The 12,701-nt window shown below is 42.9% G+C and overlaps 1 protein-coding gene across 10 annotated transcripts in view; it reads right to left on the bottom strand.

The window, feature by feature from the left end:
• baz2ba (bromodomain adjacent to zinc finger domain, 2Ba) overlaps nucleotides 1-12,701 on the bottom strand; it is a 114,896-nt gene that overhangs the window by 46,346 nt on the left and 55,849 nt on the right. For 8 of the 10 annotated variants that reach the window (XM_085805517.1, XM_085805456.1, XM_085805536.1 and 5 more), the window contains exons 4-8: nucleotides 9,624-9,818; nucleotides 7,777-7,938; nucleotides 6,487-6,689; nucleotides 3,551-3,814; nucleotides 827-1,474 (exon numbers count right to left, since the gene is read on the bottom strand). In XM_085805517.1, coding sequence (XP_085661643.1) covers nucleotides 827-1,474; nucleotides 3,551-3,814; nucleotides 6,487-6,689; nucleotides 7,777-7,938; nucleotides 9,624-9,818 — 1,472 coding nt within the window. Of the gene's footprint in view, nucleotides 1-826; nucleotides 1,475-3,550; nucleotides 3,815-6,482; nucleotides 6,690-7,776; nucleotides 7,939-9,623; nucleotides 9,819-12,701 lie in introns of all 10 variants that reach the window. The other 2 variants (XM_085805482.1, XM_085805491.1) reach the window with 2 other exon arrangements.

Here is a 12,701-nt window from a genome sequence, read left to right as displayed (position 1 = left end):
CACGATATTACGATAATCACGATTATTATGCGTTAATTGATTTCACAACACTATGAATGTGTAAAATCACATGAACACTCCCTGTAGGTCTAAAAGTTTCCTTTACTTCTTTAATTCTATAAGGTGTCAGTGAATGAGAAAAGAGAAAATACATTTCCAACACCCAGTTGAGCTTTGTTTGGGCTGTTACGGCTTACAGTATGTTAACTGTCAAAAGATAATTACCATGACTCACTATTTGTATTTGTATATTTAAGTATCTATTTAGATAGGACCAATCATTAATCCCCCAGGAGAATTGTTTGAAATATTTAAGTCATCAATTGTCATCTATACCAGATGTTAAATTTTGGGGTGTTGCGACCGGTTCAGAAACGTTACGGTCAATTAATTGTAGCGCTAAAAGCAGAAGTAAGCGATCCGGTGGTTTTGTCTAACTTCCTGTCAGCAGATGGAGTTAGCAGCCCCCGCCCTCGTCCCTACGTCACCACATTCAGGCGCATCCCTTGGCTGCACACACAGAGAGGACTGCCCCTTTATGCCGTTCTCTCTCCTCATTGGATAAAGGTTGTAGGATACAAGGAAAGTTTTCTCCTGGGCTCAGAGCAGAGCAGAGTGACTGACAGACCCGTGTTTCAGACCAAACACTCTATAGAAGTGATTGCTGTCGGAAGATACAACTATTTAAGACTTAGATTAACACAAACATTCACCTTACTTCTGCTTTAATATCGCAATTAATTGTGTAATAGAGTAATCGTGACATCCCTAATAATGATAATAATAATAATAATAATGATAATAATAATAATAATGACATTGTTACCTGTTTGAGCCTGAACTCATTGATCTGAGCCAGCGAAGCTTCCAGCAGTTTCCTTTTGTTGGATTTGGCAGCGCCGGCGCCGGCGCCGCTGGCGTGCTGAGGTCTGGACTTGGCCGATGACTTGTGGGAGCTGCTGGTCACGGACGAGGTCGGGCCGAAGGGTTTCGGGGAGGTAGACGACGGCGGCGGCGGCGGGAGAGTAGTGGCGGCGGCGGTGGAGTGGGGGGGCGAGGGCACGGACAGCGGCTTCGGGGAGGAGCAGAGGGAGAGGGGCAGGTGCTGCGGGGAGGGGGAGGGGGAGGGGGAGGGGGAGGAGGGGGGGGGCAGCAGTTTGGGCGGTTTGGGCGAGGAGCGCGGCTGGGGAGACGTGGTGAGGGCGATGGGGGAGGAGGAGGGCGACTCCCTGCGCGGCTGAGTGAGCAGCGCCAGCGGCTTGGCGACGGCGGCCAGGCCGGTGGACTGGATCACACTGAAGTGCTGCTGCTGCTGCTGCTGGGGGGGGCCGTCGGTCCGGGACCGGGACGTCTGGGACAGGATGGGGGGGGGCGAGGTGCAGCCGGGGAAGGGCAGCAGGGTGGGCTTCTTGTCCTGGGGCTCCCCGCCGAGAGATCTGTCAGTCTTTGCAGTTCCAGTGCTCTGTGTCAAAACCTAGAGGGGGCAGGAGGGGCGGGGGGGGGGGGCAGAGAGCTGTTAGAACAAAGAATAGCCTCGTGGCATGATCATTTATTTTAATAGAGAGCCTAAGCGGAAGCAGGAAGTAACGTCACCATGGGAACTCAACTCTGAAAAACTCACCATTCAAATGAACGGGACTGAAAGTTTTATTTCGTGATCCGTTTGAATTGTGTCATGAGAAAAAAATATGTCCTCTACCTGTTTAAAACATCACGTTTGTTGTAAAACTATTGTAAAATAAAATTCAGAAGAATCCGTAACCAGAAAGACTACAGGTGGCGTAGGTGACGTCACCATGGCGACCAAATGCCGCCCTTTCCCGTGTCAGTTGGTGATGTATTTTTTGTGGGACACAGATCTGTATCCTAGAGCGTCTTCACACTAAATACATTCTTCTGTTGCCGTTTTAAGACAAACTGCTGATTTCTCGGCATGAAACGAGATGTTTTAAACAGGTAGAGGACAGAGTTTATTCTCAAGACACAATTCAATCGGATCACGAAATAAAACTTTGACTCCCGTTCACTTACATGGAGACTTTTTCCGAATTGAGGACCCATGGCGACGTTACTTCCTGCTTCCGCTTCGGCTCCCTATAGCGACTCACGATATCCGGAGCGTATTCCCAGAGTCATTTTTATCCCATTCCCCAAACCCAAGACATTATAGCCTACATACTTTAACCTTCAAAGTTATCTAGCAAACGTTACGTTACCGTTGCTAATGTCTTTTGAACTTACGAGGAGAAACGAGAGATCGCCGCAGATTAAGCGTTAGCTAGTAGCTAATGTTAGCTAGAAGCTAATGTTAGCTAGCGTCGTTAGCTACTAGCTAGTGACCGACCAAAACAATGATTTTTCCCCACAAGTCGTGTAATGCCCGTTCACTCGCTCTTTAGCCACGTCTGTCTCCTATCACGGACACCATTTTTCTGATGTGTAAGTTAATTCAAATTTTCCTTACAAGCAATTTAAATCTGCCTAATTTTCAATGGTTTCCAATGGGCGAGACCATTGTTTGTCCAACCTAGCAACAGTTACCGTGGAGGGCGGGACTTGACAAAGGGTCAATTCACTCATCATTTTGCAGACAGTTTTAGTGAATGAAGCCACACACGCAGCGCTTAAAGGGATACTTCACCCAAAATCGATAATTCGCCAATCATCTACTCACCGTCACATGAAGGAAAGGTTTGGAGAACTTCCCAAGTCATCAAAACTCTTTAGGAGTTCCAGGGGGGTCCGACTGGCTACGGGTTTTCATATAAAGGCGGCGGATAGAGTTCACTTTTGAATGGTCCAAAACACACACTATGAAACATCCAGATACCTCCACCGTCTGTACTGACCCAAGTGTCCTGAAGCCGCCACATGGAAAAGTTGTTCGGAAAAAATTTGATCTCAGTTTTTATCCTTGTTGTAGCAGCAGCTCCCAGTGGCTGCACGAGATTTGCTTTTTCATGTAGCAGCTTCAGGACACTTGGGTCAGTACAGACGAGCAGTATGGAGGTATCTGGATGTTTCATAGTGTGTGTTTTGGACCATTCAAAAGTGAACTCTATCCGCCGCCTTTATATGAAAACCCGTAGCCAGCCGGACCCCCCCTGGAACTCCTAAAGAGTTTTGATGACTCTTAAAGGTCTCCAAACCCTTCCTTGGCATGACGGTGAGGAGATGATGTCAAAATCTGCGTGTAATGGGTTTGTTTCATTGTATCTGTGTTTTATTTCTGTATGAAGTTACTCATAAATCGCCTGTTTGCTACTTTGGATGCATTTTAATCTGAGAAAAAAGAAAAGAGGGGGGGAAAAGGAAAAATAAATTGATTGAATCATCAGGTTACACAATGACGCAACTAGTGAATTTTGGCCGCGAATGAAGAGGAAAGCAGCAAAAAGGAAAACAAAAGGACACAACTAAAGGACATGGAAACGCTTTAAGCCATGTAGTTAAGTAAGAATATAAGGTTTTGATATGCAACCACTGCTTCTGCGTCTGTGTGTTTTGTTCATCATCGTTTCAGTTTTTCTCTCTCCGTCATCTACTCTACCTTTGTTTTCTTCTTCGTCCGCTTCTCTGCGTCTGATAGTTCGCTCCGTTTGCCCTCTTCCTCTTCGTCCTCCTCCTCGTCGTCGTCGTCGTCTTCGTCGTCCTCCTCTGCCAGGTCCTCCAGGTCGCTGCTGAGCGAGCCGTCACTCGAGCTGTCCGAGGACAAGCCCGACTCGCTGTTGCTCGCCGCAGAAGCGTCCGTCACCGTCACCGCCGCCGCCACCGCCGCCACTGCTGCTGCTGCTGCCGCCTTCTTCCGCGGCTTCTGGAAGTTCAACACAAAACAAAAACAAAACAAAGAGTGTTCACGAGTGTTCATATGTATGTGTGCATTTGTACATGAATATGTAGATGATTATTTAGTTATATGGGTGTAAGCGAACTTGTGTACTCGAGATATCACGTGCTTAGACATACAGTATATGTGCATATGCTTTTGTTTTTTCTTTTTCTTTTTGATGTTTCTTTTGTGTTTATAAGGGCACAACTTGGCAAGCATTTGTACTATTTAGCCACATCATATTGTACCCATACCTATTTTTGTCTATTATACTGATGCTACGAAAAATAAAGTTTCAAAAAAAACAAAAAAAACAAAAAACAAAGAGTGAGCTGCGTTTTCACTCGTCACCTCTTCTCCTTCTTCTGACACCAGCTGACCTTTAGGGATGTCACGATTACGCCACAATTAATTAATCGTAAAGATTCCTAAATCTTTACCGTTACTTTCCCAAAAAGATGATGTTGGAATCATAGCAGATGTGTGCAAAAATAAAGGATAAATACACAGATACTGGTCCATTTATCTAAAAAAAAGCAAAACAAAACAAAAAACAATTAAAATGGATGGAAAAAGGATCTGAAAACTCTGCTGTTCCGACAAGCTTTTATGTAGGGGTGGGTTTTCTGGGGGTTTTGTCTTAATTTTGTTTTATACTGTGAGGTTTTTATGTTTCTATGCTCCTCTGTATTTTAATTGTGTATTCTTGTTTTACTCCCTGTACTGTACAAATGCGATTTCCTGACTCTGTTGTGAAGCACTTTGTGAACCCCTTCTACGAAAAGTGCTATACAAATAAAATTTACTTACTTACTTACTTACTGTTGCCACTCCGACGGCCCGCCGGCGGGCCGTCGGGGGGGTTTTAATCAGGGAGGTGTCACAGAGGATGTCACCAGTCACTTGAAATAGTCATGCCACATATCGTTGGAAAGCTAAAACTCTTGTGATTAAAGATATGCCGACCATTCCTAAATATAATCATCACAGCAACACTCGAATCAGACTATAAACATGCTAACAAAGTTCGTAAAAAGCCGATATAACTCACGATTTGTGTCAGGGCAGGCTCAGGATCACAGGGTTTCCCCACAAACTTGGTGTCGTTACATTCAGAAAAGTCCAGTAAATCCAATCCAGTAAAGTATTTAGTCCAAAACACACGGTTGTACCGGTAGATAACCTCATCCCGCTGCTGCATCTTATGAAATTACGCATTGTATATCCAGTAAATCCGTTTATTTCTCCTCATAAGTCCGGCGTTTACATGAAAACAATGTTTATTTCACTTTACAAAATGGCGCTGCCCTCTGACCTTTCGAAATTTCAGCTCACTCGACCAATCACAAGCTCCCTCTCTCCGGCTGCCGCCTGCAATAGCGAATGAGTGGCTGTGTCTCATGAGGAACATCCCCTCCGACAGCGCTGAATGGCTTCAGCCAATAGAAACAGATCCCGATGACAACTGTAGCATTGAATAGCCAATGAAATTACGAAACGAACGACGTGCTGCATTCACGGTCCCTGGGAAAAGGCAGCACCGCCATTTTCATGCGTAACTTTGCAAAAGCTGCACTTTGGCGCATGTATTGTTTGTCAATGGCAACTTTAGGAAAACGCCTAGATATACACTTAGAAAAACATGTGTAAAATACTCATTTTTAGCAGGATTGTTATCAAATTTGAACTGGGGCCAGGTAAGGCTTCATGCTGTAGTCCCATTGTGTTTTCCAGCTAAAATTCTCAGCTACACTCATCTTCAGGCATCTGATTGCAACAAAAAAATTCAGGCGAGAATAAAAACATTCTAATTCAGTGTGCTCCCACTTAGATTACTCAATGATAGTAGCACTTATAGTGATTATTTCAGTTTGGGGAAAAACTTCAGAGTGATACCTTTCAAAAGAGACCAAGCCCATCCATATTCTCCAAACAGTTCAAGAACAGCATTCAATTTACTTTGGGTACGCCTTGGATAGGCGAATATTACAGAATTTATAGGAGTGACAAGGGGTTAAAATAAACGCAAACATTTGGTATAGATGACAATTTATGACCTGAATATTTCAAACATTTCCCCTGGGGATTAAGAATTGGTCATATATTAATAGATACTTGAAATATTTTATGTAAACAATGAGTAATGTAATTATATTTTGACTATATTCTTGAATCTTGAAGTTAATTTTAATACCTTTTTAAAACTTTTTCAAGACCTTCTCAATATTTTTTAATACCTCACCACCACTTCAAGCTGTAACCATTTACATCAGTGACACTTTTAACTTTTAACAGTTTTAGTTTGTGATAAAGACTGTAGACCACTACGATACAACAGTATTCAAAATAGGCTGGGATAATAAATAAAAGGCAAAGTTTATAATAAAAAAAAAAAAAAACATTGCTCCACTCTCAAAAAACCAAAACAATGTTCACAATATTTTTTAGGACTCAAACTTCTTGGACAGCTAATTCAGAAAAAATATCTTCAAAATGTAAGACTTTATAAAGTCGTGAAAAGACTTTTTAATACTTTTTAAGGGTCTTAATTTTCCCAAAATTGATTTATCACCTTTAAATACTTTTCAAGACCCCGCGGATACCCTGTGCATATTAATCGTGATAATCGTAACACGGTGATTATTTCTCTGACTGACCTTCTCTTTAGTCTTCTGCACCGGCTTCTCCAGCGGCTCGGGCGCCGTGTGGCTCAGTGGGCTGCTGCGGTGGCTGTTGGAGGGGGTCGAGCTCTTTTTGCTCGGCTTCGTCGACGCCTGAACGGGAGCGGGACTCGCTGAGAAGCTCCCTGATTGTGTGGTGGGAGGACGGACGCCGCTGCCGTTGACCGCCCCGTTCACCCCTGGTAGAAAGAAAAGGCAAGGCAAGGCAATTTTATCTGTATAGCCCGTTTTTACCACCAGTTTGTCTCAAAGGGCTTCACATCCCATAATAACAACATCCTCTGTCCTTAGACCCTCACATCCACTGAGGGAAAACTCCATGGAAAACCCTTTTAACAGGGAAAACCAGGAGAAAGCTCAGGGTGAGCAACAGAGGAGGGATCATCACCCAGGACAGAGATGTTGTTACAGACAAGAAAACAGTTTACAATTTGTCACAGAATGTGAGAAATATGGAAATGTTAGCAGAAACAAAAGAAAAAACACAAAACAGATCCACTGCATCAACTCATCGGCTGCGTCTTTGTTTTATTTTTTTTCCTGAGAACTTTGTTTCACGGTGGGATAATGAAATATCTTGAAAGTATCTGCAGAGCGGATCGGAATAAGGCCTCTAATAAAAATATTGATTTATACATCATGATGTATCTCATCAGACATCATGCCAGCTGCAGAAAACCGAGGCACAGGCCTCCTGCAACACGAGCAGTTTACATAATAAAAAAAAGATAAATTAAAAGATACCGTGTGAAATTAAAGAGTCCAAGAAACCAGAGATTACGTTACGACGAGCAGCGAAGAGAGAGAGAGAGGCTGACAGAATCACTAAGTGAGGACTGAAAGTCATTAACTGGGTTTAAGGAAAAGACAAATCTCATCACAGGACAAAGTGGATTTAGGTGGAGGAGGAAGCAGACGAAGACTACGGTGGCCCTGAGGTACAAATCACAACGGCAAATCAGAAATCACGACAGCAAAAAGAGAAAACACAACGGCAAAAAGAGAAAACACAACGGCAAATCAGAAAACACAACGACAAGTTACTAAACACAACAACTTTTGCCGTTGTGTTTTCTCTTTTTGCCGTTGTGTTTTCTCTTTTTGCCGTTGTGTTTTCTCTTTTTGCCGTTGTGATTTGCACCTCAGGGCCACCGTAGGAGACAGAGGAGAGACGGAGGATAGGAGGTTTGTGTGTGTGTGTTTGTGTGTGTGTGTGTGTTTGTGTGTTTGTGTGTGTGTGTGTGTGTGTGTGTGTGTGTTTGGTACCTTTGGCCGGGCTGTGGCTGTTCTTGCCCGGCAGCCTGATCTGAACAGGACTGGCGCTGTGGTTGGGCTGGATGTGGGGGCTGAAGAACGGAGGGAAGCCGATGAAAGAGGGGAGGAAGGCAGCGGCTCCCCGACCGTGGGCTTCAGCAGCTCGCCACCACTCTGGAAGAGATTCAACATTCAACATTCAAAGAGTTTATTGCCATGTCAACAAGTAAAATCAGGAGAGCAAAACCGAGTCGCCATAGGACGGCGCCATCTTGGATCTACGCGAGATTCACGCGAGAGGAGGAGGAGGAGGAGGAGGAGGAGGATAGGGATGAAGACTGTGTTGGGAAAGTTGACTTTCTAGATGAACGAGTTCAAAGTTCAGTTCACAAATTTTAAAACGAACTAGTTCAGTTCATAGTTCATCATTCAAAATTTGAACTAAGTTCACGGTTCCAAAACTGAACTTTTTGTTTTATTTTATTTATCTATTTAAAAGGGACAATACACATTAATGAACATTCGTACGTGTGCACAAATGTAAATGAGTCAGAGTTAGCAACGTGCTAATAAACATCCGTAGTCCCTTGGCAGGTAACACACAAACAGACAGAAATACACAAGAATTATACAGTGGTTCACAATCATATACACATTCATACCTAGACATAAAGTGCATGTGATCTATAAAGTGCCAGTTTCTAAAGTGCAACTAGTTCATAACCCTTTTTTTCAATATGTTGTACAAACTATTATTTTTCAAAATTATTGCCTCAGCCCATACTGAACCACAGATTATTTTAACCAGTAGTATTAGTTATAGTTACTACTTTACTTTCCCCAACTGAGTTAGGACGTGATGAAAGTAACTACCAGGAAAAGTAACTATTGCGTTACTATTTCATAAAATTCTCAAATATGTGAAATTACTTGGGACTTCCCTCTCTAACCCCGTTTATCTTTTACTAACCAACTGGGTCAGTTTAGACACCGTATCACTCCGCCTCTTCCAGCGCCGCTGATCCAAACAGCTGATAGGTGTTGCCAGATTGGGTGTTGCCAGATTGGGTGGTTTTTCCGCTACATATTAACGCCTGTTTACAGTGTGTTTTAGCTGGGTTTTCTATGGAAATCTGGCTCATACTCCTGAACGAAGTCAAACTTTGAGAGAGCGCCGTTCACAAACGCCGGAATGAACGCGTTCACAATATAACGTTCATCAAGAGGAAATACAGTACGTTCAGTTCACGTTCACCCAAAATAATAATGAGTTTATTGAACGCATTCAGGCACAACACTGGATGAAGATGTGCTCTCATTCATTCATTCATTCATTCATTCATTTTCTATACCGGTTATCCTGCACTAGGGTCACGGGTGAGCTGGAGCCTCTCAGCTGCTCTCATTTAGCTCCAAATATATAAATAAGAAGTCAGTGTCTCATTCGGGGATCAGAGAACAAATTCTACAAGACATGGCGCCCCTTTTTGGTATTCTATGAGGAACCTTCAACAATAATTTCTGAGTAGCCCCCCCCCCCTTTATTTCTGTTTATTTTTTTTACATTTATTTGTACTTTTTTATATTTATTATTTATTTTTTTCTCAATTATTGATTCAGTTTCTTTCTAAGCATGGTCGTTAGTCATTTTTTATTTCTATTACATCTAAATACAAGTTTACTGTATGTCAGTGGCTGTATACGTGTGTCCATGTTCGGATGTTTGGACACAGGGGGTTGTGTTGTGTCATGGGTGGACTGTTTTTTGTTGTGTTTTTTACCCGTACAGTGATTGTCTTATAGCTACATACTCTGTCATCAATAAAAAAGACCATTGGAAGAAGAAGTCGGTGTCTCACCAGAAAGGGCTCCCAGCTGTGGGTGTGTAGCCAGAGCAGCTGACATGCCCAGGGAGCCCAGGCCCCCGAACTCGGGCCGGCCCGCCCCAGCAGTGTACAGCGCTCCGAAGGCAGGGTGGTTGACCAGAGGGAAGGCACTTGACAACGTGGAGCCGATGAAGGGCTGCTCTCCCCCCGCTGCTCCAAACAGACGGCCTGAAGGAAACAGGAACAGTACAGAGACAAACATGTTCACATCAACCTGCTTTCAGATTGCTGCATTTGTTGTTGTTGTTGTGTGTGTGTCTGTGTGTGTGTTTACAGGGTGAAACAACATCGAGTGGAGACGAATGTTGTAGGATTTGAGACGTCGAGCTGGATTCAGGGTTTTCTGCACTGCAAAAACTCAAAATCTTACCAAGAATATTTGTCTTATTTCTAGTCAAAACAAATCTCATTATACTTAAAGGGTTAGTTCAACATTTTGGCAATTTGGCCCATTGCCATAACCCCTATAGTCATAGCAGTAGGTTCGTTACCTTTAATTGTCGGTGCAAGCTGTTTTTAGAACGGTGGAGCAGAGCCGTGAGCTGCTCAGAGCTACGCTACGGAGGCTCATTATGGGATTTCTTGGTTTCCCTCATCAAACTCATCAAATACACAATCCAACAACTCCACAACGCTCTGGTGGACAAGTTGTGAGCTGCACATTCACCACGCTATGAGATAATAACACAACGTTACCACACAGAGTTGTTTTAGAGGGAAATTCATGCAAAACCACTGATGCACGTTGCCTTCAGGGACAGTTTTTCATCAACAGTCTCTGTATTTCCCTCTAAAACAACTCTGTCTGGTAACGTTGTGTTATTATCTCATAGCGTGGTGAATGTGCAGCTCACAACTTGTCCACCAGAGCGTTGTGGAGTTGTTGGATTGTGTATTTGATGAGTTTGATGAGGGAAACCAAGAAATCCCATAATGAGCCTCCGTAGCGTCGCTCTGAGCAGCTCACGGCTCTGCTCCGCCGTTCTAAAAATAGCTTGCACCGACAATTAAAGGTAACAAACCTACTGCTATGACTATAGGGATTATGGCAATGGGCCAATTTGCCAAAATGTTGAACTATACCTTTAAATATGGTTTAGATTTTAGATCAAATCATCTTTTCTTTTGTAGCTGAGGAGGAATAATGTTAATATCAATATTATGAGGACTGCTACTGAATACAGTACAGGTCTCTCATTGGTTTAATCCTACAACATCTTCCATCTTTTTGTGTTTTCACCAAATCTGTTGGAAGCATTAACAACATTAAACGACACACACACACACACACACACACTCATAATCGCTCCTATTTCACTAAATTAAAAGAAGACTTGGCTTTGAGCTGCGGGGTCTAAAAATAGCCCATAAACGTAGTAATATTATGAGTCTATGTTTCCTTTTCCAGCGCAGTGTGACAGTTGTTTGTCGCACCTTTTAGCACAACTCATCATCGCCCTCCTTTTCTTAGTGTGGTCTATGTTTATTTGTGTAGACCGAGAACATTGTTCTCAAATTACCTCCCTGAGCTCTTGATGTAAGAATCGACAGGGTGTAAAAACCAGATTTAAACAGCTTTTGAAGAAGGTGTCGCTTCTTATCCACCCGACTACGGAGGATTTAAAACCACACAACGACTCCTCTTCTGTTTGTGTAAGAATTAGCTTCAGATTCTTTAGCTTCTCACCGAGCGCTACGCCGCCGCAGCTTTTTATTTTAGAAAGGCAGCTGTGCTCTTCTTCCTCTGTGTGTGTGTGTGTGTGTGTGTGTGTGTGTGTGTGTGTGTGCAGTGACAGACAGACTGTTGCTTCAGTTCAGACTGATGCTCGTGTCGATACAGTTCACGTTTTAAAACTACACAGCGTTTTGTCGTAATCCAATTTCAGCATCGAGGTATTTTGTGTGTTTCTGTTTCCTCAGTTTAAACTGAGTGTCAGAAAAACGTTGCACGGTGACAAAGACGGGATCTTCTCTGTTAGAAAGAGGAAGTGTGTCTGTGTGTGTATGAGGTGTAAAAAAATAATAAAATAAAAAAGCGAAACCTCCTCCTCCTCCTCCTTCTCCTCTCCTTTTGGCATTCAATTTCAGCACAGAAGAATACTTCATCAACATCATCGTCGTCTAGCGTTTTCCTGAGCACAATCATTTCTGGCAGGGGCGACTGTCACGTATTACCTCCTCCCAGAGTCAGATGCAATTTGGTGTGAGCATATTTCATGCAAATTCAATTTCTATTCCAGAAAAGCAGAGCAGGGCCCGCTTGATGCCTCTGCATAAGCCAGGTAATACACATGGAAAGGAAAAAAAAAAAGAAAAAAAAAGTGATGACTGAAGAAAAGGGAAAAAGTGTTGTGCACAATGCAGATGAAAATGTCAAACTACTATACACTTACACACAGACACACACACACAGAGCACAAAAAAAACTGAAAAATGTAAAAACAAAGTGACACTTGGAGCTGTGTTTTCTGAACTAATGCCGTCCGGGGATCTAATTATCCAGAGGGCGACTTTACACCCCGACACTGTGACTGAACACATTATACAGATGCATCTCACAGACTATTTTTAAGTGAGAATCAAACTGTTTGGGGTTTATTTGGTGGTGCATGTGCATGTGTGCGTGTGCATGTGTGCGTGTGCATGTGTGTGTGTGGATGCCAGCAGCACTGTGACGTATTATAAGAGTAGGTTCAGGACCAAAAGCACAGAAACAACCAAGTTCACCAAAATGAAGAGCATGGGGGTAACAACAGAACAAAGTTTGGATATGGAAAGACTAACTTTTATAAGTAGGTGGGTAATAAGTAAAGAAAGGCTGATCAAAACAGTGGATATATTGGATCAAATTAAGGATTATATAAGGATATATTTCTTTTTCTTTCTCTCTTTGAGACCCTAATTTGGTTGGCACCTCAGTTTGTCTGTTCACATTCATTTCTGTTGTTTTATACTGTGCACAAAGATGCAAAGAGATTGGAAAGACTGATTGTGTATGTGGAGGCAATAAAAGATGATCAAGTAGAGCTGCAACAATTAATCGAATCGTCA

Source organism: Trachurus japonicus, chromosome 3 (genome assembly GCF_045865225.1).
Source record: "Trachurus japonicus isolate A0001 chromosome 3, Traja_1.0".
Lineage (NCBI taxonomy): Eukaryota > Metazoa > Chordata > Actinopteri > Carangiformes > Carangidae > Trachurus > Trachurus japonicus.
Note: the sequence above shows the minus strand (reverse complement) of the source record. Positions and strands in the feature narration are given on the sequence as shown.